We start from the raw sequence: 24,295 nt of genomic DNA, 5'->3' as shown, positions 1-24,295 counted from the left end.
TTCGACTTCGTCGCCTGGTAGCACTTGCTCTCTCTCTTTCGGTATGTTCTCACTGCAGCCAAACACTCTTCCAAAGCTCAATCTTGTCGCCTCGTCTTTCCTCCATCCCAGCCGAGTCTCCAGTTGGATCGTGATAGCCCCTCTTCCAGAGCTCGGCGCGAACATCTGGAGCCTTCCGCTTGCTTGCTGTGGTGACATTTGCCGCCCACGAAGCTCCTTACCAGAAGCTCAGCCAGCTGAAAGAAAGTCTGCTGCTGGCTGACGGGCAGCGGAACTCCAAACTCCGCCTCCGAGCCACACAGATATACTTCGTTTTCCAAAGGCAATTGCTGACCAGTCCGCTCCCAATTCAGGCAAAATAAAGCAGGGAAAAGAACTCTCAAGAAAACTCACCTCTTTCTCACCTCACAACCGCCAGAATGTCCGCCAAGTCCATCCTCGAGGCCGACGGCAAGGCTATCCTCAACTACCACCTCACCCGCGCTCCCGTCATCAAGGCCTCTCCTCTTCCCGTCCCCACCAAGCACAACCCTCCCCCCAGGTTGTGCTCTCTGCACTTCCCCGAGGATGCCAACGTCGAGGATGTCCTCAACCAGGCCGAGGTCACCTACCCCTGGGTTCTCCAGCCTGGTGTCAAGTTCGTCGCCAAGCCCGATCAATTGATCAAGCGCCGTGGCAAGAGCGGTCTCCTGGCCCTCAACAAGACCTGGCCCGAGGCTCGCGCCTGGATCGCCGAGCGTGCTGGTAAGGAGCAGAAGGTCGAGACCGTCACTGGTGTCCTGCGCCAATTCCTCGTCGAGCCCTTCGTTCCCCACCCTCAAGACACCGAGTACTACATCAACATCATGTCCGTCAGAGATGTAAGTTTTGTCGCAGATTTCCTCCCCTTTTGAGCTGGCGGTTGCTTTGTGGCAGCAGCAGCAGCAGCAGCCGCAGCAGATCATTCGTGGCGAGGCATGGCGTGGCGGGCCGTCTTCTCCAATTCGTTGGCGGGGCCGGAGTGGGCAGTCCATCCATCAATGAGTCGCGCGGGTGTGAAAACACCAACGCATCATCACACTGCAAAAGTGAAACTCATCGACGGTTGAAAGTGAGAATAACTGGAAGAAAACTTTGTTTGGCAACCGTGGAAAGGGAATTTGCATGCTTTATGCCATTTCCTATCCATGGGTCAAATAAGTGGATTCCGGCCGCTGGACTGCCCTTTCCGGTAATTTTTCTCCCGAACCGGACGAACGGATGCCACGAGACGAGGCCTGTGGCCCGTCCACCCCGTCCACCCATGCCTCTCGCAGAAGTTGCCATATGCATACGACGGCCCTTATGCCTCATCTGTCGAAACCCTCACATAAAATCATCGATGCTAATCATGGATTTCCGATAGGGCGACTGGATCCTCTTCACCCACGAGGGTGGTGTTGATGTCGGTGATGTTGACGCCAAGGCTGAGAAGCTCTTGATCCCCGTCGACCTCTCACAATACCCTTCCAACGACGAGATCGCCGCGTCTCTGTTGAAGAAGGTCCCCAAGGGTGTTCACAACGTGCTGGTTGACTTCATCACCCGGTTGTACGCCGTCTACGTCGAGTGCCAGTTCACCTACCTCGAGATCAACCCCCTCGTTGTCATCCCCAACGAGGATGCCACCTCCGCCTCTGTGCACTTCCTCGATCTTGCTGCCAAGCTCGACCAGACCGCCGACTTCGAGTGCGGTGTCAAGTGGGCTATTGCCCGCTCCCCTGCCGCTCTCGGCCTGACCAACGTCGCCGCCGCCAACGGCGAGAAGGTCAACATCGATGCCGGCCCGCCGATGGAGTTCCCCGCTCCCTTCGGTCGTGAGCTGACCAAGGAGGAGGCCTACATTGCCGACCTTGACGCCAAGACCGGTGCCTCCCTCAAGCTTACCGTCCTCAACCCCAACGGACGTATCTGGACTCTGGTCGCTGGTGGTGGTGCTTCCGTCGTCTACGCCGATGCCATTGCCTCTTCCGGTTTCGCCGACGAGCTCGCCAACTACGGTGAGTACTCTGGTGCTCCCACCGAGTCTCAGACCTACCACTACGCCCGCACCGTCCTCGACCTCATGCTCCGCGCTCCCCTGACCGACGAGGGCAAGGTCCTCTTCATTGGTGGTGGTATCGCCAACTTCACCAACGTCGCCAGCACATTCAAGGGTGTCATCCGCGCCCTCCGCGACTACGCCAAGCAGCTCAACGAGCACAAGGTCCAGATCTGGGTCCGTCGTGCCGGCCCCAACTACCAGGAGGGTCTCAAGAACATGAAGGCTGCCACCCAAGAACTTGGCCTGAACGCCAAGATCTTCGGCCCCGAGATGCACGTCTCCGGTATTGTGCCCCTGGCCCTTGTCCCCGGCAGATGGGAGGCCAGCGGCGCTGAGGAGTTCAGAGGTTAAACGGTATAAATGAAATGAAATATGTGTGTTTGGGGGGGTGGACTTGGAGAGCCATAGTTCTGGTATCACGGGTTTAGACGAAAGGAAAGTTTTTGCCTGGTACTTGGAATGGCATCTTGCCCACTTTCTTGTACGCTTGCAAAGTTTACGGTGTTTATGACGGCTGGTGCAACAAATGCTCTTGACAGGAAGGTCGAGGGCCGGGTCCTTGTATCGTATGTATGGAGGGCATGGTCGACGATCAGATGAGCAAATAATTAGACGCTCTGTAATGTGATCTTGACTAGAGGTTCAATGCTTGTTTCTCGTTTCAATGTTGTTGTGACTCAAAGTGATTAAAGCAATGTTCGTCTAGTGTGTGTGCGTGTGTGTGTTGAGTCATCAATTTAAGATAATGTCAAAGACTATTGATATTCCTGTGTCAAGCTGGCCGACTGATCATACCCGAAGGGAGAGAGAGCCTATCTTTTGTCTCATTTCTATAGGGATAGAAAGGCAGGTATCCCGTCCTTGGGCTCTCTGAACAAAGTGGCGTAGCATGTACGGTGTTTTGCAGATGGAAACGGCATCCCAAGCTCTTTTTATTGCGTTTGTAGAATGGCTGGTGGTTGTGGTTCCTTCCAAGCCCCCAGCTTATTCAGTCCTCTTCATAGACGTGTATATATATAGTCCCTTGACGTACTCTAGATGCCACGCGCGCTTCGTCCCTTGCGTTTCCTGTTATGACTCTTGTTAAGAAAAGGCAATAAGGGTATTTAGCTTTTGCACAATATCGAGAATTCCCGGCTCTATAACGGGTATGGTTAGTTCGACTAAGACGACCATGAATTGGCGAACTTTCAGCATGTTCACGGCCGAGGATGACCTGGAGGAAACATTTGAACGCGAAAAGAAGAATCAATATTTTCAAATTTGTTGTCTAGGCCCGAGACCAGTCCGTTGTCGAACGATGATGGGATCTGGATAAGATGATTGCTGATCTTGTTACCTTGGAGAGCCACGGCCTGGCTAAGATAAGGCCTGCCTGTTCTGGATCAGGTTCATGGCTTAAGAGGCCAGTGTTTGTAAGTATCTATATCTGTAGAATCTCATCGCTATAAAGCAATCTAGTTCTTTGCCGTTACTTCTTCTGACGTAAAGTCTCAGCCCATCCACTTTGCTTTAAACGTAAATGTATTTACTCTTTACATAACCCGATACCGCACTCCATCGTTTCACCTTGTATCACTCGCTTCTACACACCTTCCAGTGAAGCGTGGTTAGTGACAGCGTGTAGGGTCCTTGATAAAGAGGCCGGAACGGGGCGAGGAAGGTGGCAAAAGGCCCTTGTCATGGAGCAGATCTCCTTTTTACCCTTGAGCTTCAGACTGTCAAAACAGAGAGGATTAGCAGCGATAATTTTGAGAACAGGGTCAAGGGGCTCTATAATCTCAGAGCTACGGTAGGATATAAAAGCAATACACGTTCTGGTTTGTGATTACATGGTTCGCTTTTATTCCTCTTACTCGGGGAGATCATTATTATCAATAAGTCACAGTATAGTTAGGCTGAGAGGAGGCTGCTTATTTGATTCTGTTCAAGGGCCAGATTAATCTATAAAGATGAGATACGTTCTGGCTTACAGGGAGCTTTTGCCACTTTCGCCCGCCGCAAAGTCTGTGAAGGACACCATTCAGTTTCACAAGGCCGAGATGACATTCCTCCACGGCCAAGGTAGTATATAAAGAACAGGACTATTCCAGTCTGTTGAAAGCTTTCGTTGCTCTCACCTAGGAAGATTAAACAACGCCACGGGCAGGCACCTTACAACGAGATCAATCGGGTCTTGATCTTACACACTATCCATCTTGGATACGTCTGCTTAAGGTCAAAGTTCTTTTTATGATTTCAAAGTAGTAAGTCTCACGTTCCTTCCTTAATACTCCCTGTCTTCTCGCTATTTCTATAACAATCACTGACCATCTCGCTCAAGCCCTACATTCACGAACACGTCCAGGGCTGAAAGAACGTGACGGAGCGAACGGATCTCAGGGGGTTCAACCTCGACTTCCCTCCTTTTGCCCATGACGTTCAAAGGTCGGCATAGGCTAACATAGATTGATGCCCTCCATCTCCGGTGCACACAGCTTCTAGACATGAGCCCAGCGCCCACCAGCATCTTGATGCCTCCCTGCCAATCATATCCCGTGAGTACGTTATTTATATACGACGATACAGAATAGGCTGTCTCAGACGTGAGATCATACATCAAGATGCCCAAGATGTCTCTCTCAAACTATCGTGATACGTACGATCGCGAACCATCGCCAGTGTCAAGTTACACTAATCGGAAGGGTTTAGCTTGCCCAATATTCAAGCACTCATCACATATAATACGCCACAGCTCAAGTCTTAATAAATATCAATTGAGGTTTATAAACAACCCGCGGGGAATCTATGATGCCAGAAAGAAACCAAGTCATTACCTCCAAACCTTCCTAATGAGCCACATACAACATCCAGCGTACGCTTCCAGAGCTTTTACAAGAACAAAAGAGCAAGCAGAGGTGCAGCAAGAGCGGCAACCTCGGGGCGCACTGCGATGCCGGCATTGGGGGTGGTGCTGGACGAAGGGGTGGAAGTGCCGGTAGGGGTGGAGGTGCCGGTGGCAGCAGGAATAGTGGTACCGCCAGTGTTAGTGCCGGGAGTGTTGGAGTCGGAGTCGGCAAGGGGAGAGACGGCGAGGCCAGTGATCTCCGTCTTTCCATCAACATCGTAGACCTTGTGCTTGACGGTCCAGTCGGAGATGGAGATGATCTTGCCAGAGGGCTTGTTCTTGATACCGTTGTCGATGAGGTCCTGGCCACCAGGGGGAACGTCCGGCAGGGTGAAGTTGTTGTTAAATCCCTTCTCCTTGATCAGGGACGAGGCGCACTTGGGAGGGTCCGGAGAGGAGGAAGGAGCCTTAGTGGCCTGCAGGGTCTTGAAGTCGACCTTCTTGTACTGCGTGGCAAGGTTCTGGTAGTCAATGAGCAGCTTGACGGACTTATCGTCATTGACCTTGACGAGACCATAGTTGTTGTCCTCCTGGCTGTACTCGTAGACGAGACCTCCGGAGAAGACGGAGTTCATGTCGGAGCCATAGATGGAGCCAATCTCGGTGAAGGGGCGAGGGGTGACCTGGTTGCAGCCAAACTCGGAGAAGAAGACGGGCACAGAGGTGTCCTTCAGACTAGAGACGAGCTGGTCGTAGGTGGAGGTCTTGAAGCTGGAATCACCGCACCACGAGTAGGAGTTGAGGCCGAAGAGGTCGATGCGGCTAGGGTCCTTGGCGTCTCCGTTCTCAGCACACTGCAGGTAGTTCCAGGAGTCGACGAGAATCTCGCGCACGTCAGCAGCGGAATAACCGACGGGGATGGCGCGGTCGGAGTGCTTGGCGATGTAGTTCTTCAAGTCGCGAGTGACGGCGCGGAGGTACTGGGGAACGAACTCGGCCGTCTGAACGTTATTCATGACCTCATTGCCGGAGAAGAAGGCGAGGGTGTTGGGGTAGCTCTTGAAAGCCTCGACGATGGCGAAGGTGCGGTTGAGGTAGGCAGCGTAGTAGCTGGTCCAGGGCTCGAAACTCGTGATACTCTCGCCGACGAGGGGAGAGTTGACGTCGAGAATCATGTACATGCCAGCTGCGTTAAAGACGGAAGCGCAAGCATCATGGTTCAAGTTGGGGTCCAGGTTGTAGACGCGGATGGCGTTGGCGCCCAGGCGCTGGAGAAGGGCAGCATCGCGCAGGCAAATGTCACCATCGCTGAGGGGGTCGCGACCGTGAGAAGGGTCGTAGCCGGCGCTGCCGCCAATCTGGTAGTCGACACCAACGATCTGGAACTTTTCGCCGCCCTCAGTGACGAAGGCATTGCCCTTGACGGTGAGAGGCTTGACAGCGGCAGCCAGAGTCGCACTCAATGCGACAAGAGCAGTTTGGACCTGCAGATTGGCGCCAAATTAGATTAAAGTTACACGGTGATGTTGGTGTTGCAGCATGTCTTGGGGAAGGGACAGAGAAGGGACATGAGGGGGAGGGGGATCGACAGAATGTGGCGTCGCCAATGTACAGGATTCCGATGATGGCTCATGGGGATGTCTCTCCACATGAACCAACAGGAGAGGAACTTGGCTTGTCTCTTGCGCCCTGATCGACGCCGCGCGATGGATTGCTACAACGGTCGAAACGGTCGATTGGACCAAACGATCCCATGGAAGCGGCGTGGAGGAGGGATAGAAGAATAAAAAGGGCTACGACTTACAAGCATGGCTGCAATACTGGCAGGATTATTTCCAGGTAGTAGTGTTGGGCTGGTAGGCGTCGGGTATTAGACGTGTGTAGTCGTAGAAGTATTTGGTGAAGTCGTTATTCTTCGTTTGGTCGTGCCTTTAGTCTAAAAGGCGGGACGAAATCCAAGAGAGCGTCGAGAAGATGAATGTGGGTATTTGTGGTGAGCCAAGGCAAGGCAAGAAAAAGAGAATTGAGACACTAAAAAGGGTCCAAAAAGGAAACAATTCTTCTGTGGATTTGTGGATGTGGTTTTGAGAGAGTGACGAGAAACGAAAAGAGGAACGAGGTGTGTGTGAAGTGGTTGGAGGAGGGTGCTGTGTGTGTTTGTGTGTACGGTGCTTTTCTTCCTTTTACACAGACGAACAATACAGGCGCGACTCTGTCGAGCGAGTGTTGCAGACTGCAAACAGTGAGAGGTCTCCAGACGGATTCGTGGAGAGAACAGAGAAACAAGACCAGGTGCGACAGACAGGCTCTGGGCTAATAAGAGGAGGCAAGTAATAGTAATAAGAAGGAGGAGCAACGGCGAAACTTGGCACGGCGAGGGAACTGAGGGAAGTCGTGACATGTAAATCAAAAATGGAAAAGGCACCTTGGCTCCCGCCTGCTGGATACGATGCTCACTGCTTTTGTCTCATCTCGGCCTAGCGTCACACAATCTCTCCCACCTCACCTTTGCACCTTCTTTTCTCCCACCCTCGATGTACCTTTTCTATTCCGTACCTTTACCGTGATACTTTGCCTCAGGCTTCACCTCACGGTAAGAACGGTAACCAAGTATACTCCGTCAGGTACCGCTACAAGCAAAGAAAAGGAAAGAACCACAAGGACAATGATGTCTCTCCGTCCCATCTCGAGTCCCCCGGCACTTCCCTCCAAGTCTCTCGGACCTTGAGGCTTGCTCTCACATCACCGTCTCATCTCTGTTCACCTGTCCAGCCCATCCATTGGCTCCTTTGCCTCTGCGCCCCCCCTGTTGCGAGTCAAAAACAAGTCGAATTGGTTTCCGTCTCGCAGGCGGCCTTAGCCCCCGCCCCGTCGTCGACTTTTCCAGACCAACGGTCCTATCTTTACAACCATACTTTTCGCCAGATCGCCGTCATTAGCTCGCGACTTTGCCTACGTTGTAGAGTCTGCTTTACTAATTGCCTTTCTTTCCGTTTGTTGTCGTCCAGCCACACCCGCCATACAAACTCTCTACTCGCGAGGTCACACACACACAGCCTCTCGGCATCACAGTTCCTGAAGCAAGGCCCTTCTCTCACACACCTACAGGGCTGGGAAGCGTCAGAGACCGCCCCTCTCTCCACAGTCAAAAGTCCCAAACGCGAGAGAAGCGAAAGAAAGAAGAGAACATGGGATGGCCCGGACAACGCGCTGATCCGGGCGTAGACTGAACAGACATGGGCAATTCGCAGCAACTCAACGAGCAAATCAGTGGACGAGAGCGAGAGGCGCTGACTAGTCGCCCACTTTCTCCTCTCTGCATGTGCTAAAGCTTGGCTTCTCATTACTTTCCCAGCCTAAACTAATCTCCTTGTTGGTCCTCGGGCTCGTTTATCTGCAGGGCCGCTGGGGTCCATTCCCATGCTGCAGGGCTCCATCTCTTGGGCCTTCCTCTTACGAACAGACGACATGCGCCCGAGAGGCACCGTCTTTCAATAATATTTGCTGGTCATGTAAGCTGATGTTGTTTACAGTGACAGGTCCGAGTCTGCTTTCAACGTCACCACTCAGAAAGACATCTCCCGGAAGAGACAGGCCCCTTCGAAACCGTGTGAGACATACTTGTTCAAGCTTTCCTAGGACAATGCGCCCCGACTAGCCAACAGGAGACTCTGAGACACGGGGAACGGGCGAAGTGGATTGATTGACAGAACGAACCACGGCCAATTCTGAACTTTCGCATTCTTCTCCCCTTCCACCACTGAACATATCCGATGTTTTCACCTCAGCATGGTGTCATCTCTACGCTACTTTTCCAGGGTCCGCCTGGTACATCTGCCTTTGTTGCGAGCCAAAACCGCCTCAGCGCTCGGGCAAACCGCTGTCTCTGTAACTCTCTTCCCCAAAGAAGACACTCGGGAACCCAGAGACGGTTGTTTTGAGACGATTTTGCCTTTGGTCAGTACCCAACTTGGTTCTTTGTTATACGCACTTCCAACCACGTGAACCCGACAACCTCCCGATCTGGCTGGCCTAGATGGCGACTGGTCCAACCGCCAATTCGAATTTTGGGCTTAGGTTTCTTGCGGCTGATTTTCTAGGCTGTGTTGGTGGAGATGACGAAGCCTTGTCGATGCGCAAAATGGTTTCTCAGCGCTGGTCTTCCACAAGCCACCGTACCTTAGCGGTTGTTCTGCGCCGAAAGTTCGTGCTACCATACGAGATCCAGGAACACAAATCACCCCGTTCGTTTGCCTCTCTTCTGCCCCCATCGACTAGTGTCGTTAGTAGCGCCCTACCAGCTGCAAGGCACGAGACTACGGCGGCTGCGGGCGGTGCATCGCATATCACGGCATGGCATGGAAAACGCGGGTGTCCCGCGTGCCGTGGAGCCGCTGGGCGGTCCATTGAACACGAAAGGAAATCCTCTCGCAAGTGGTACTCCGCCAGAAGTCAACCACTTTTGATACCCCATTACTGCCGTCCCCGTGACTGGCTCTTTACGACGGGGTTCAAAAAGATTGCACTTGCCAGCGGCCCAGCACATCGTATTTCGGCCGGGTGAATGGGTCCTGTCCAGCACAAGTGCTTGATTGTGATAGACTCGCATCCCCCTGCTAGGCCCCCACATGCAAATTATTACCTCACTCACCAAACGGCCCCCATCTTATTTGACTCTTGGCGGGGGGAGGAATATTTCACTCACTAACCAGGGGGGCGGGGGTACGGGAAGCAATCGACCGGTAGACACGGCCCCGCCCGGCACCTTGGTTCCGTGCCGTGATCGGCTCCGACGGCCGACCTTCCCGACCAACACTCACCGTTTGTGGCATCGCCACTACATTCTTGCCTGGACTATCCGGAATCTTCAACCGAGCCTTTTGCGTTCCAATGCAGGCTACGTGGCGTCGACCCCGGATTTGGTGGCCGGGCAGATGGCCCAGGGTACTCCAGAATGCCGTGGGCCGGCAATCGAAGCCTCACCGTTGCCTAAGCCTAGCTGTCATCTTGATCTGTGTTTCTATTTTAAGCACCCTCTCACCACCGGTGTTGCATTCTCGAGTTCATTGAAGCTCTTCAGAGGCTTCGCCATCATAAGATATGCAAGTCTCGGGGCTCCAGGCCAGTGCCGTATCCACAAACTCGACATTCTTGCCATTTCGCCGGCAACATCAACACCAACCACCACAATTGTGCGGCACTTCCAAAGCCTGAGAGATCAACAGCCGCCATCCAGATCAACGAAGAAACATGTGAAAGGAGTCTGGCCCCATCCATCATGCGGGGTCGGATTGGACGGGATCGTTCCCGTGCTCACAGGGGCTGCGCCACGCTCTGAATGCCCTCGATTGCTATTTCATACGCTTTCAGGTTGATTGTAATTTGCTGCCAAGAACTGGGACACTTTTTGATTACGTGGCTTATCGTGACGAAGACAGGTTGAGTCTCCAGCTATAATGAGTATTTCCTACTTGTGGCTGGGAGATACTTGCAGTGTATATACGTAGTATGCCAGTCGGCTATATCGGAAGATGGAAGGATGTAGTTGACGATCCCGTTGCCGTTTCCCGAGTCGTTCCCATCGATAAAATAGAGACACTGACGTAGGATTCCATCATAGATTAATCAGACAGCAGGTGGCATACATCAGAGACGAGGGCTAGAGAGCTGACGCAAAACATTGTTGTCTTTTCGCTCTCGAGAATCATCTTCGTACTTGAAGAATTCAATCCCTTATCAATGCACTCTAACAAGGACCGAACGACTTTTTGTGATAAGTAGTAAGATCCACAATAGTGTGATAGTTTACATATCTCCTGTATAGCTTGTAGTCTATTTCAAGGGGAACCTCCAGCCTACCTGTTCGACGGTGTGTAGTCCTCTGACTCCTTTCTCTATTTCGACCTTGTCATTCTGAGATCTACACAGACAAACCATCTGTTTCCTGTGTGGCATCATGCCTTTAAGCTATGTATGACTTTTCATATCGTGATTCAAGGGTGACGAAGGCGCCGATCGCGTCTTCTCAAGAGGTAGACATGGTGGAGTTTGCGAGGAGGCGACAGCACAGTGAGACTTCGCCTCTGATGGATCATGTGTTCCACGAAAGATTCATTTGCGGTTCCAATGTAGGTCCGTCGGTAAACGATTTCGCGCCATCGAAGTTGCCTTTTCATTGAGATACGTTGTGAAGCAGCAATGTAGCGACCACCGATAGAGGCCGACAGCCTCCTGCGTCAGTAACGTTGACAATGATATTCCTTTTACGACCGGCATCAAGCTGGAACAAAAAATTCTTGAATAGTTGACACGACGTGTTCTGATTTAGTTCACATCGTCTTGTGGTCTCAGAAGGCGGCAGATCGAAGAGACGGTGTCCTGGTAAGTAGGTTCTCGTCTCCCCCCTTTGGAGAAGGGAGTGTGACGATAGAGGTTTTCAACGCTTACTACATTCCCCCGGAGTTTCCGAGCTAGATCTGGATGAACTCTTTGAAAGGGTTCACATAGTGTGTGAGATTTTAGATTTGACCTGCTTCCAATACACATGGGCATTTGGGTCTGGTGAACCAGGTTACTACTTGGGAACGACACTGGGAGAGCATCATGAATGGTAACAATACTCAGTAGAATTAGCAACTTGACTGGGTGTATTTTTGCCTGAACATCAACAATAAATGCTGCGTCAGTCAATTGAGGATACATGAAGTACGTGTTCTCTTCGAGATTCCTAACACCGTCAACGGCTTGATGTTGTACTTGCTGATTAAAGGTCGTGGAAAGTCGTGTTCTCATTGAGTCCAGGTATTTGTTTCGTATTTTTTCTACGTTGTAAGCTGAGCCTGGATTTACGACCCTTCTACCACCGTTTCTATGAGTTGAGTCCTAACCCAGTTATCCTGGCTGTGACATGAAAGATGCCAAGAACAGCATGAGTCGAGATGAATTATCAATGAGTTTGCGAGAGTTGACTTAATGAATGAGGTAGGAAACGTATCATCTCACTGATGATATACAGCCATGCTTGGAAGTTGAAGGGAAATCACAAATGTAGTCAAGCCTACCTTACATAGGTACTCAGTCAAGACCATAACTTGATCATGCCCTCACACTGAATTCAGTGTCAACTTAGCGCTGAAAGTCCACTGAAAGTAAGTAGAGAAACTATAGAAGCTGCTCAGCTTATGCAATTCATTCAAGGTAAGGCTCGAGCTTCTGGAAAGCAGTGTTGACACCGCTACTTCGTCAGGGCAAAAGCAACGACCAAATGCAAGGGAGCAAATCAGAGACAAAGTAAACCCTGCCGCCATGCCCCCAACGGGCACCAACACACCGCCCCGCTGACTCATGGGGCGCCCAACGTTGACTCTTCAGCGGCATATGCCACCCCCAATTCTGCCGGCAGGAGCTTCCCCCCACCACCATTGGATACCTTACCCTGCCGCGCAGTTACCACCTCACCTCAGTGTAGGTACTGCGTACAGCGAGTGTCACCGCGTCCCCCAACTCCCGCCGTACCTGTCTGTGTCCGGTCCAGTCCCGTCAACCCCCTTCCTCCACCTCTCCCGCCTCTGAGGCTTGTGACTGTCCAGACCGCCCGTCCTAACCCGCTCTCATCCAGTCTGCCCCTCCTCTGCCCCCTTGCCGACCGCCGCCGCCGTGCCCGTAGACCTACTGAAACTTTCGAGGCTAGCGAGCGCAGTTCTTGCTTCTCCCTTGGAGCCTTCCTTGACCGATACTCCATCTAATGTTGCCCCGCCTCCGACCATTTACCCAGGCCTTCTCACGACAACCTCCACTGACAAGATTCATACCCAAAAGTCAACCGTTTCGTTTCGCAAGCACAATGGCGCCAGGTAAGCTTCACCACTATCCTTCCATACATCGTCACTTCCTCACCCAAACCTCTGAATCACGGCCCAATCCACCTCTGCCCCTCCCACTTCTCTCCCTCTCGCAAGCCCGTTGCAAGACACATTCTCTCCCCAGAAGGAACGAGGAAACAAAAGAAGACATAAACTTCGCACAAGACTAACTCATCCAAAAATGACAGTCCTCCCCTCCGACCGCAGACCAATCGTCATCTCCGGCCCCTCGGGCGTCGGCAAGGGCACCCTCTACAAGCTCCTCTTCGAGCGCCACCCAGACTCCTTCGCCCTCTCCGTCTCCCACACCACCCGCGGCCCGCGACCCGGCGAGGCGGACGGCGTCGACTACCACTTTGTCACAAAGGACGCCTTTGACGACCTCGTCAGCAAGGACGGCTTCGTCGAGCACGCCACCTTTGGCAGCAACTCGTACGGCACCTCAAAGGCCACCATTGAGGAGCAGTCCGCCAAGGGCAAGCTCGTCGTTCTCGACATCGAGATGGAGGTACGTTTTTTCTTTATACGCACCTCTTTCCCCTCCAACCAGGAATTTCCAATACTGACCGTGGGGTTTGAACATCTAGGGAGTCAAGCAAATCAAGACGTCAAACTTCCCCGCCCGCTACGTCTTCATCGCGCCCCCCTCAGAAGAAGAGCTCGAGAAGCGCCTCCGCGGCCGCGGCACCGAGAAGGAAGAGAGCATCCAGAAGCGTCTCGCGCAAGCCAAGCTCGAGCTGGCCTACTCCAAAACACCCGGCGTTCACGATCTGGTTATTGTCAACGACGACCTCGAGAAGGCCTACAAGACCCTCGAGGACTTTGTCTACAACCCTTCTCAGTAGAGAGACGATGACGACGAGGGCGGATAAGAGAGATAGAGAGCGAGAGGGAGGTTCGGATCGGATGGCATGGTGACGGGGCGTTGGAAACTGAATATCCTTTAAGAGTTCACAAATGGTCTGTGGATCTTCTTCATAGCACGGGCGGTCATTGTGAGCATATATACACACATGAGAGCGTATAAAAGCAATCCATAGAGCCACATCTACACGTGGCAGAAACCTCTGGCTATTCATTGCCGTACTCGGGACAGAGGAATACACATCACAAAAAACATCCAAGCCCGCAAGTCATAAGCCATGTCGGTTGTATTCCACGAGGTATCGAAACGAACTCTCTATCAGAGTACGAATGGATTAAAGTGTAAGAAGAAAATGGGGGTACAAGTGAAGCCGAGCTTGAAATGCTGCTTTAAAAAAAGCCGAAATAAGAAAACAGTAGAAGTGCGTCCAGCTGATGAGGCGGAAAGGGGGAATATTGGACTATTTTCGCCAGCACGAGTACTTAAACAACGACCATGAAGTCTAGAGAAGGGGGTATGGGCCTATATCCGTGCGCCACGCAAGCATGTTCGAGCCTTCCATGCGAAATCACTTCCGCCAAGTTTTACCATGGACGTAGCGGTTGCTACCTCCCCTCTGCATTACTGGTCGATGCAGCATCCGCATGCTGTCGAGGCCGTACCGTGCCTGTTCTTTTTGTTGGTCTGCGCATAACACCATGAGATTGAAAGTCGTCAGAAGCCCAGCTGCCCAAGAATATCATGGCCGTCAGGCGCCTCGAGTAGGTGGGGGTGGGATATCCGTAAACTAGTATCCGTTCAAGGTCATTCGTTGAGAGTTTCGGCTGAGCTCACGGTCAGCAGCAGGGCTGATGGGTCTGCTACCTCCACCGTGCGCGCTGCTCTCCTTGAGCGCAAGCAATTGCTTGGCACGGAAAGTCTCGTAGTGAATCTGCGAGGTGGTCTCGATGAGATCCTGGAGATGGGTGCGGAGAAGGAAGTTTCTCAGGTAGACGAATTCGCAGTGGTTCTCGTCCTCAACGTTGATGACACCCCACCGGTTCTGGCGACCGCGAACCTGCTTGCCGTTGACAATGATGGACTTTTCGGAGCCGACGACGGCGAAGGGAACGAGATCCTGTGGGGTCTATTAGCAATTGGAATGTGCGCGAGCCAAATGGCATGACTGACCTTGATCTGGGTGTTCAAGCTGCGCTCCTCGTCGTCAAACTCGTCGTTGTCGTACGGGTACATCTTGAGGTTGTGGAAAGCGAACTCCTCCTTGATACGCTCCTTGAACTCCTGGCGCTCCTCAAGAGTCAGGGTATCGGACTTGGCGATAACGGGGACGACGTTGACGACATCAGACAGCTTCTTCAGGACGACAATGTCGATGGGCTTCAGGGAGTGGCCCGAGGGTTGAATGAAGAAGAGGCAGGCGTGGATGCGGGTGTCTTGGATGTAACGCTCTCGCTGAGCGGTGAGCTCCTTTCGCAAGTAAGCGGAGTGTTGGTCCTTGATGTACTTGACGATGGGATCCCAGCAGCGGTCGTTGTTGACCAGGTCGCCGTATCCGGGGGTGTCGACGATGTTGAGGCGCAGACGGACGCCATTCTCCTCGATCATGTGGGAGACGGCCTGGATCTCGGTGGTAGAGCGGACGGGCTCATCGGGCATCAAACGACCCTTGGAGTCGATGAGGTGGGAGGCGAAGATGGTGTTGATCAGGGTGGACTTGCCCAGACCAGTCTGGCCTATATCATGGAAACACGAGATGCGATTAGTCGATTGCCGACGCGACCTAGGGGGACAATCCAGCTTGCTAGGCCAGTGATTGTGATCTGGGGTTGCGGGGAATAACTTACCGACACAGATGACGTTGAACTGGAAGCCTCTCTTCAGGAGCTTCTTCTCAATCTGGGACGTGATGCTGTCGAAACCGACATGGGTCTGGGGGAAGATGGTTTGAGGCTGCGCCATTGTGATAGCTTTTCCGCAAGGGAGCGAGAGTGAACGGTGCGCGTGAGTGTGTGCTTTTAAGGAGTGAAGTTGAGATACGTTTCTGTGTTCCAAGAAGGGTATCTAGTACTCGAACTCGAATTGCGGCCTCGTCAAGGGGGAGGAGAGACGGAGTTGGAGAAGGCGATGGGCAGGGAGAGAGGAAAAAGAGGATCACGAGGTTGGCGGATGTTTCTGAAGGACAGAAGCCGGTGAATGAGAATGAGCCCAGGTGGGAAAGTCAACCAAATGATTTGGCCCAACCAAGGGTAATTTCCTCTCTCGCTGGCACTTGCTTGCTACCCGTCCCCGTCCACCCCCCAGTGCCCCCCGTGTCCTGTCTGCCAGGCACTGGCTGTCGCCGTTGGCTGCAGCTAATAGGTTGCTCCTTCCACTCCAGCAAACAAATAATTTCCCTGCAGGGAGGTAGGTGCAGGGGGTGTGGGAGGGAAAGGGGAAAAGGGGTCTCCATCTTCTTGATTGGCTGATGGCGGTCTGTGCACTTTCAAAGCTGTGATTGGCTGGCAGATCTCAATTGACAGCTCCCCGGTCGCAAGCCGGTTTTTTTTTCCGGCTCGGAATGGAACAAGCTTGAGCCTCGCGATGTGCACGACAGTGGTGTAGCAGCAGCTTCAACGTGGATACACATTTTCACGACAGAACATCTACGCAGCCACGAACCCTCGATACCCGGCAGCAAAAGAAATCGCGGCCCGAATCAATATCGTCGTCTACAAAGAACCCCGGTTCTAATTTTGGCAGTCCCTGACTTCCCGACAACCCCTCCATTAGAGCTCGAAACGATCGATCACCATCCCAAAAAATGGCAGCCATCGCCATGGGCGCGCAGCCTTTGCGCATAACCTCCCTCTTCCCTCGCATCTCCGCGCCAGCCTTCGCTCAGTCACCAAGAATCCTCTCCCTCTACACACGCCAAGTCACCAACTCGTTCCTCCCGGCGCTCTCCTTCGCGCTCCCGGCTTTCAACCTCAACATCCCCGCCTGGCTCGGCGGCATCTGGGAGTCCATCTTGCGAGCGGTACCCAAGAAGAAGACCTCTCACTCGAAGAAGAGACACAGGCAGATGGCAGGCAAGGCGTTGCAGGATGTCAAGTCTCTGTGCAAGTGCCCAGGCTGCGGCCAGATCAAGAGGCAGCACGTGGTATGCCCACACTGCCTGAGCAGTACGTCTCCCTTGCAGGAACCGTTCTTCGTACACGTCAAACTGACAACCATTGTGCAGAGATCAAGGATATGTGGAAAGAGGAGAACCCCTCAGGAAAGTTCGTTTAAATCGCCCAATGGCCGTGTAACATTTCGAGACGTGTATATTCAAGTGTACAATTGGTTAGCATACTTTGGCGTTTGGGACAATCCATCACCTTCTTCCGACGTGCCCAGCTGTCATCAGACCGGTGTTTACTGGTCATGAAATAGAGTGAAATGCCGCTGAAGCTTTGAAGCAAGGCTCGCCTCTACATCCGCCCCGAGTGGCTTGAAATGATGGGCTGATCATCAAGTGGCGAACAAAGGTCCTCGAACTTCGTCTGGAGGTTGCGAATGTGTTCATCAGCGCATCTTTACAATGAATTTCAATGTGGCAAGCTCAGGGTTATCTACATGCCGCCGGGAACGTGGGCAAAAAGCAGGCGTTTGAAGGAGCCTATCACTAGGTACACGGCAAACATCACTTGATCGATATCTCATGATGGACTCGGGTACAAACAGTCGGAACTCCGACAATTGTGGAAAATATTGGCAAAACAACATCCCTATGAACGTACATCTCGTCTGTAGACCAAGGTCGATGTAGAAGAATGTCTCGAGCGGGCACGGCTTTTGAATACCAAAAGCAGAACTCGGTTACAACACGGAAAGACTGGATCCACGCGGTTTCGATGGCCGGGCCCGCTGAGATGGGGCCATCGACATCAACCTCGGTGATAGACACAGGTTACGCTGAGTTCCATTGTCTGCTGCACTCATTTGATGATGCTACTTGATCTCCCAAAGTTTGGCGCCTACAGAGGATTACTTCCTAAGCGAACTTTTACATCTGTTCCGCCACGACTCTGATGTATTGACTTTAGTCTTGCCGCCAGGCCTTTTCTTCTTTCTAGCCTCCCCTCCTTAACAATCCAGCTCCAAGAACCAACCATCGGGTACTGGTTGGCTAATAGGATCAACAAAGAAATGTTCAACGGAAGTAGGGGTTGTAACCTTAGACAAAGATGGAGTCCCAGTTTTATGACACTGGGGCAAGTCCTCCATTGTTCTGTGTGAATAACACGTGGTATTTGGAACAATAAGACCAAAGCAAAGCGACATTGAAGCCGTGCAATCTGATAGATCATGATCAACTACGGCGAGCAAAGATATGGTCATAGATATTTTTTGAGAAGTCAGTCTGCAGACAAGAGTGCGAACTGTCTGTGCATCGGGATACCAAACTACATAATACAATGACTGACTCTTCTAAAGTCAACCACAACTTGCAAGTAGACACAAACACGCCTATCTGATGCAACTAACAGAGGTCGCATAGACGTGGATAAAACGGCAAAGACACCTAGTAAGTACGACTTTGGGACTGAATCAAGTTGCCGACATGACATCACCTCAGCCGCCTCGAGACGACTCCAAGACCACCGGTCGGGCAGGCATTCCTATCCCAACGGAGCTTGTCCTGCAGATCGTGAAAGCCATTGGCCCACGACCGAAGCCAAAGCCAGCAAAACATCTAAGACTTCACGGTGCTCTCGAAGCCGAGGCCGACTCCGACTCCGATGACCTGAAGATAGTGGATGACTATTTTTACGAAGACCCCAATAAGCCAACGCTATCGAACGTTCTTGAAGGCATTACCGACCTCAAAAATTTGGCCATCACATGTAGGTCACTGTATCAAACGTTGAGGTGTGTGCTTTACCAGCGAAGTGGACAAGAGGATGACTGGTATGCTCTTCGATGGGCCAGCTTCAACGGCAACCTCCTTGCGTTGGGAGCGGCCGTCGAGGCCGGCGCATCAGTCAACTACGCCTTTGAGAAGACCGGAACCCCAATAGACATGATGAACTATGGACGCGTAGAAAGCACTTTTGGAAGCAACTTCCCCATACTGCAAAGGTCAAAGACGTACAACTTCGGCACACCCTTGCTCGCGGCGGCGTATGGCGACGTCACCGGGCGACATCAAGCAATCAAGTGGTTGCTCTCTCACGGCGCCGACCCAAATACCACAGACACCAACGGGATCACGCCACTGCATGTCGTATGTAGATGGGGCGTACGAGCGAGCGTGACCGTTGAGCTCCTTCTCAAGAAAGGCGCAGACGCCAATGCCCTCGGCCCTCGGGGATGGACGCCTCTCCACATGGCGTGCTACGCGCGGAGATGGCATCCTGATCCGGAGGACCCTCGACGAATGTCTCAGCAAAAGCAGGACCAAGCCATGATACCTACTGCAAAGGCGCTGATCAAAGCAGGGGCTGAATTGCGGGCCAGAACGACCTTGGGCGGAGCGAAGGAGTCTGGCGAGCCCTACATCGGTGGCTTGACGCCGTATGAGTTGGCTCTTTACTGTCAGAATGTTACAATGGTCGAGTTCTTCCGTGAGCAGGAAGCGATTGCTCCGACGAGGTGAGTTGAGCTCGGCGAGTAACCCGGTAAGTTTGAGAGCTGGAGACTGTAGCTTTGAGAAGCGACTGCTAGAAACCCTTGTGGTTTGTACAAAGAATTCAAAGGCGTTTTGACTTATACAAAAGGCCATCGAAGGCTGAGGTAGAAACAGGAGCCATGTAAGCGGGCAGCATTGTTTTTCGAAGGCAAGTTGATCTCTCTGCGAGTAGTACTGTCATCATAGAATTAAACGGAAGGAAACTACTCTTCATAAGTGTTCCCCGAGATACATGTTTAGAAGATGAAAAAAGAATGAGGTTGAATAAAGTCGGGGTGCTGAGGTAAACTGAGCAAGGGTACTTGCTGGTGCCCCTCCATTGCCCCTCCTGCCGTGCCCCAGCTGCTCTTTGCAGGGGTCTTTTCTCGCAAATGTGTGATGTCAGCCCCCACCTTCCCGACCACATCGCGTCCATCACCTTCCTACTCACAACCGCGCATCAACTACAGCGGTACGAGCTTCGCATGGACTGGGAATCATGGTACGACCTCAATTGTCTGTTCGTGTACGAAAAGGAAGCTAATTCTGCCAGTCGAAACAATATTTGACCACACACACTGTGGATAATGGTGAGCTACCTATCAGCTAGAGCTTGAGAACCTCCGAACCATCGTCTCTAGAGCTTCATCTTGCTAACATGCAGCAACGTTAGCCCACATAACCGATATCTTCAGTTTGGCCACTACCTCAAGGGCCGTCTTATCTGCAAGCGGCTCATCGACCCTCCACATCCACGACACAGCCGACCCCACGATCCCCATCACGCAATCCATCAGCGGTGCACACAAGCTGGGCTGCCACCACATCTGCACCTCCCGCAATGGTCTGGTCGCCGCGAGTGCAGGCTTCGCCGGCGAGGTGAAGATCTGGGTCATCAACAAGGACACGAGCGAGTGGAAGCTCCACTCAGAGATCACGAACAAGGCGGCCAAGGCCGGCGAGGTCTGGGCCATTGCGCTTAGCGAAGATGGAAAATTCCTGGCGGGTACGACCTACGACGGCCGGGTGAATGTGTGGGACGTTGGAGAAGAGGGCACGCCCAAGATTAGAGAGTACGAGACGGGAAGCCCTGGCCAGGGAAGCTTTGGTATGTCGGTCGACTTGAGCCGTGATGGGCGATACACTGCCAGTGGCCACCAGAACGGAGCTGTCTACGTCTTCAACAATGACAACGGAAAGTTGTTATTCTCACTACCAGGTAATACCCTCACCGAACGTTTTACTCGTAATGATTGTTTGCTAAAGAAATCTCCCCAGGCCTGGTCAAATCTGTCCGCTCTGTCTCATTCTCCCCTGGAAACACCAGACTCGCTGCTGCTGGCGACTCATCCGTTATTGCTCTCTACGACATCAAGAATGGCGAGCAAGTCAGCAACATGACTGGCCACTCCTCATGGATCACATCTGTTGACTGGAACGACACGGGTGAATACTTGCTTAGCGGAGCGATGGACGGAAAGGTCAAGGTCTGGTCAGTGGAGCGTAGCGCCTGTGTCGCGACGCATAGCGAGACAGACAAGGCTTTGTGGGCTGTCAAGTGGCTCCCGAAGACTGGAAAGAACGAGTCTTTCTGTACGGCGGGCGCCAACAGGAGCATTTCATTCTATAGGGAAGCTACTGGTGCATAAAGGAGTAGGGGAACCAAAAAGTCAAGGAAGAGTCGGCGTGCATCCAAAGAACCCTGGAATATGAAACTTCCTGTGGCATAACCGAAGACAGACGATAGAGATATGTCGAAATGAACAACGAACAATCACGACGATGATGAGGACAGTGTCAGTAATGATGTGTACCGCTCATTAGGCACAGTGAATCACGTGGTTTGGCTCCTACCTCGCGTTGCCCCGCCAAATTAAAGCCCCTGCCACCTTCCTACCTCTTTCGTCATTCATTACATCCCAGCGCTGGTTCACAGATGACATTGCGACAACACCCATTGGTGACATTATCTGAAGCATTGCCCTTCGATCAGTGATATTTCAGATTCATCAGATTGACGTTATCAATACCTCGATTTTCCGTAAATCGGTCACTCAAACTTGACGTTCTCACACCCACCCATTTAGACCCCTGCCAGCCCACGTACTTGCGACGATTCACACAATGCCAACCACCAGGAGATCAACAGGAGGAGGCCGCGCCAGACCTGGCCCAGCGCGAGGCCAATCGACCATCAGCTTCTCCAACAGAGTATCGAAGCCGGTGCCCAAGGACACCAAGAAAACAGTGGCTCTTTCCTCTGCCATTGACCGTTCCGATATCGCCAAGCCAAGTAATAAGGAGCACAAGGATGTCGACGAGATTCAGATCGAAGAACCCTTGACGCCCGAGGTTGAGAAGGTTGAAGCCAAGGAAGAAGTTCCCGAAAAATCAGAGGCCGAAGTGAGGGCCGAGAAGATCAGCGACGCCCAGATTAACAAGTACTGGAAGTCGATCGAGGCTCAGCGCATTGCGCCTAGGGTGCACCAAGGTGATGTGAGTCTGGCTGAGAGGGTTTTGCGATACTTTGACGTTAGCTCTCAATATGGTGTAAGTTATCCTGACCACAATTGCTTTCTGGCTAGAGATACTGATATGACTTGCAGCCCTGCATCGGCCTCCAGCGCATGAAGCGGTGGCAGCGCGCGGAGAGGCTAGGTCTCAACCCGCCAATCGAGGTCCTTGCGGTACTTCTAAAGCAAGAGAATAAGGGCCACGCTTCGGACCGGGCTCACTTAGACGAGCTTATGAACTCGACAGCGGTCGGAGCCTCGTAATTGTGGAGGATCTCAGCAAGCATCTACAAAGGTCAAAAAGGTCAAAAGAGTTCACCCCCCCGGTGCTGAATTGGGGGCTACATCTCTTGGTGCTCATGCTGGGATTCGAACTCGGTACTCGTATGCGCTGAGCCTGTCGTCGCGTAGGCTGGTTGGCGATTTGAATGTTGACCATTAACCATTCCACCACCCACGCCACAGTTTGACCTGACCCCCGACCTAGGGGGCGCCTGCTGTGCTGGTGACAGGAATGGGATTGAGGGGGTATATGAAGGCTCTGATTGTGGCGGAATGGCATCGGATGAAAGTTTGGTTGTGTATTCGTGGACCTTTGGGGGGTGACCAAGGGGGGAAGGCACGGATGGCTGACCGGGTGACCGTCGAGGTGCCTCCTTCCCGCGAAAACCATGTGTGAATAAGCAGACGGAGTTTGGAGTTGCTAGCGGTTCGATGGCTTTAACGGATCGGTTTTTTGAGGAGTGGAAAACGAGGCATATGCGACACGAGGGTTTTGCTGTAATTTATCACACGAAATGTTCTATGCTAGGTGGACAGCAGCGAACATGAATTATACCCCTTATCAGAGGTGCTGAAGGTCTCTCGTCTCCCCATCTTGGCCATATCTTGATCAAGCTGCTCTCTACCTCAGTACCAAATACTCCGCGTTCTGTGATGTCCTATCGTCTCCGTGCCAGCGGCCTCCAGCTCCTTCATGGTATCATACAAAAAGAAATCGATCAAAATGGCATTGACGCTCGTCCCAGGGTGGTCCCTCTGGATCTCCCGTTTGATGAGCTCAACGCACCAAATACTGCACGCTGTTCTCATAGTTAGCAAGACGCTTGGAGAAGTGACATAGTAGTTGCAAAGGCTCACCTCTCAATTGCAACTCCAACCTCGACCCGCTCTCAATAACCCGCTTATCAGTGATAGCCGTCGCCAGCGAAGGGCTATAATACAAACAACCCATGGTGCTGAGGATCTGCGGGACCCGGTAGTCGGCGAACATGGTGATCTTGTCGATATCCTTAAAGGCACCAATGCCCTCACCGCCAAAGCATGCCCAAATGTCGGCCACGAGGATCTGCGCTCTCTTGAGGATTCTCACCGGCTTCCGACGGCCGTCGAACTTGTGCTCATCACGGAAACAGTCAAAATCGCGGGCGAGCAAGTTCACAAGCCGTGCGGCCGACCCGTTGGCGGCCTCGACCAGTTTCGTCACGCTGCAACTGTACCTCTCATACAAGACAGTGCCGGCTTCCCGCAAGCACGCCAAGCGTTCCTCAAGAAGGGGCATCTCCTCCTCCGTCTTGGAGCGGAAGACGTGTCTGAGAACCTCCAAGTTGCATTCGTCCTCGCTCTGCCAAAAATCGGAGCTGGTGATGGGGATGCCTTCCTCGAGGGCGCGCTGCAGCGAGGCGACCATGCTCCAGTAGCCCGTCCAGGTCTTGCCGCGGTACTCGACGGCGTACCTCTCGTCCTCGGGCTTCTCTGACCAGAAGCAGAAGTTGAGCAGGTCCATGGTGAAGATGAAGGCGGCGGTGCTCTCGTCTTTAGTCTTTGGGTGCAGCTCGTGCTCTGCCCAGGTGGAGGTGGAGTACTTCTTCTGTTCCATCTGGGCGTAGATGGTGGCGGCGGCCCTCTTTGTGGCCCTCATGTCGATGGCGACGTCGATGGAGTTGTCGTAGACGAACTCGGCGCCGTCGAGGACGCCCGTCTCGGGCTCATCGTCGATGTTGAGCTTCCCCTGGAACCGCTGGCGGAGGAGGGCCAGGAGTTCGAGGTCGGGCTCGTCGTCGGACATGATTCGGTTAGTGTGTAGTGCCCCGCGGTGAGATGCTTGCAGGCGGTATTATCTGCTTGGAGAGAGCCGCAGGAATACGACCCTAGAACTGGGCTTGACTGCACCTTTCAGATGCTTCTAGCCGGCGGCAATGCAGTAGGATCTTTCACAGAGCTTGGACGACGATGAGGGCAAGAATCGCAGGACTAAGGCTTTGAACTAGGCGGTAAAGAAGAGACCCATATCGCACCGACCCGGTTGTTTTTTGTTGGATCAAAAGGCGGGATCGCAAGCGGCGATAATCCCAGAGGACCCCTCCGAGTGAGTGACCTACGATCTCGTCACTTCAAGGATACCTGTGAACCCCGTTTCTGAGGTGAGCTTCCAACCGGCTGCTTTCCACGTGAAAGGGGATGAGAAGCGGCCCTACCACGGATACGCAGTAGTGTAGAGAGGACTCGAGGAACCGGTGGAGGCCCAACGAACC

At 52.8% G+C, this 24,295-nt stretch overlaps 11 protein-coding genes across 11 annotated transcripts; 8 read left to right on the top strand and 3 right to left on the bottom strand.

The window, feature by feature from the left end:
• Positions 1 to 419: 419 nt before the first annotated feature.
• CLUP02_02185 (uncharacterized protein) lies at positions 420 to 2,413 on the top strand (the record flags this gene model as incomplete). Its single annotated transcript, XM_049281219.1, has 2 exons — positions 420 to 860; positions 1,385 to 2,413. The coding sequence occupies 2 exons, from the start codon at positions 420 to 422 to the stop codon at positions 2,411 to 2,413; spliced, it is 1,470 nt and encodes a 489-aa protein (XP_049137176.1).
• Positions 2,414 to 4,933: 2,520 nt separating this feature from the next.
• CLUP02_02184 (glycolipid anchored surface protein) lies at positions 4,934 to 6,699 on the bottom strand (the record flags this gene model as incomplete). The annotated part of the gene is made up of 2 exons (XM_049281218.1): positions 4,934 to 6,373; positions 6,694 to 6,699. The coding sequence occupies 2 exons, from the start codon at positions 6,697 to 6,699 to the stop codon at positions 4,934 to 4,936; spliced, it is 1,446 nt and encodes a 481-aa protein (XP_049137175.1).
• Positions 6,700 to 8,925: 2,226 nt separating this feature from the next.
• On the top strand, positions 8,926 to 9,453 carry CLUP02_02183 (uncharacterized protein; the record flags this gene model as incomplete). The annotated part of the gene is made up of 1 exon (XM_049281217.1): positions 8,926 to 9,453. One exon carries the CDS (start codon positions 8,926 to 8,928, stop codon positions 9,451 to 9,453), a length of 528 nt encoding a protein of 175 aa, XP_049137174.1.
• A 64-nt stretch (positions 9,454 to 9,517) lies between these two features.
• Positions 9,518 to 10,264, top strand: CLUP02_02182 (uncharacterized protein; the record flags this gene model as incomplete). The annotated part of the gene is made up of 1 exon (XM_049281216.1): positions 9,518 to 10,264. One exon carries the CDS (start codon positions 9,518 to 9,520, stop codon positions 10,262 to 10,264), a length of 747 nt encoding a protein of 248 aa, XP_049137173.1.
• Positions 10,265 to 12,732: 2,468 nt separating this feature from the next.
• On the top strand, positions 12,733 to 13,596 carry CLUP02_02181 (guanylate kinase; the record flags this gene model as incomplete). Its single annotated transcript, XM_049281215.1, has 3 exons — positions 12,733 to 12,742; positions 12,940 to 13,259; positions 13,339 to 13,596. The coding sequence occupies 3 exons, from the start codon at positions 12,733 to 12,735 to the stop codon at positions 13,594 to 13,596; spliced, it is 588 nt and encodes a 195-aa protein (XP_049137172.1).
• Positions 13,597 to 14,403: 807 nt separating this feature from the next.
• CLUP02_02180 (septin) lies at positions 14,404 to 15,575 on the bottom strand (the record flags this gene model as incomplete). Its single annotated transcript, XM_049281214.1, has 3 exons — positions 14,404 to 14,733; positions 14,787 to 15,349; positions 15,461 to 15,575. The coding sequence occupies 3 exons, from the start codon at positions 15,573 to 15,575 to the stop codon at positions 14,404 to 14,406; spliced, it is 1,008 nt and encodes a 335-aa protein (XP_049137171.1).
• Positions 15,576 to 16,080: 505 nt separating this feature from the next.
• Positions 16,081 to 16,346, top strand: CLUP02_02179 (uncharacterized protein; the record flags this gene model as incomplete). The annotated part of the gene is made up of 3 exons (XM_049281213.1): positions 16,081 to 16,086; positions 16,136 to 16,153; positions 16,218 to 16,346. The coding sequence occupies 3 exons, from the start codon at positions 16,081 to 16,083 to the stop codon at positions 16,344 to 16,346; spliced, it is 153 nt and encodes a 50-aa protein (XP_049137170.1).
• Positions 16,347 to 16,416: 70 nt separating this feature from the next.
• CLUP02_02178 (ribosomal L32p family protein) lies at positions 16,417 to 17,182 on the top strand (the record flags this gene model as incomplete). The annotated part of the gene is made up of 4 exons (XM_049281212.1): positions 16,417 to 16,777; positions 16,837 to 16,876; positions 16,946 to 17,018; positions 17,114 to 17,182. 4 exons carry the CDS (start codon positions 16,417 to 16,419, stop codon positions 17,180 to 17,182), a joined length of 543 nt encoding a protein of 180 aa, XP_049137169.1.
• Positions 17,183 to 18,201: 1,019 nt separating this feature from the next.
• CLUP02_02177 (WD repeat domain-containing protein) lies at positions 18,202 to 20,897 on the top strand (the record flags this gene model as incomplete). The annotated part of the gene is made up of 4 exons (XM_049281211.1): positions 18,202 to 19,232; positions 19,655 to 19,764; positions 19,922 to 20,467; positions 20,527 to 20,897. The coding sequence occupies 4 exons, from the start codon at positions 18,202 to 18,204 to the stop codon at positions 20,895 to 20,897; spliced, it is 2,058 nt and encodes a 685-aa protein (XP_049137168.1).
• Positions 20,898 to 21,372: 475 nt separating this feature from the next.
• On the top strand, positions 21,373 to 22,444 carry CLUP02_02176 (DNA polymerase delta; the record flags this gene model as incomplete). Its single annotated transcript, XM_049281210.1, has 5 exons — positions 21,373 to 21,798; positions 21,855 to 21,935; positions 22,009 to 22,176; positions 22,227 to 22,348; positions 22,411 to 22,444. The coding sequence occupies 5 exons, from the start codon at positions 21,373 to 21,375 to the stop codon at positions 22,442 to 22,444; spliced, it is 831 nt and encodes a 276-aa protein (XP_049137167.1).
• A 226-nt stretch (positions 22,445 to 22,670) lies between these two features.
• CLUP02_02175 (uncharacterized protein) lies at positions 22,671 to 23,829 on the bottom strand (the record flags this gene model as incomplete). The annotated part of the gene is made up of 2 exons (XM_049281209.1): positions 22,671 to 22,843; positions 22,902 to 23,829. 2 exons carry the CDS (start codon positions 23,827 to 23,829, stop codon positions 22,671 to 22,673), a joined length of 1,101 nt encoding a protein of 366 aa, XP_049137166.1.
• Between the last annotated feature and the right edge of the window lie 466 nt (positions 23,830 to 24,295).

This window comes from Colletotrichum lupini, chromosome 1 (genome assembly GCF_023278565.1).
Source record: "Colletotrichum lupini chromosome 1, complete sequence".
NCBI lineage: Eukaryota > Fungi > Ascomycota > Sordariomycetes > Glomerellales > Glomerellaceae > Colletotrichum > Colletotrichum lupini.
Note: the sequence above shows the minus strand (reverse complement) of the source record. Positions and strands in the feature narration are given on the sequence as shown.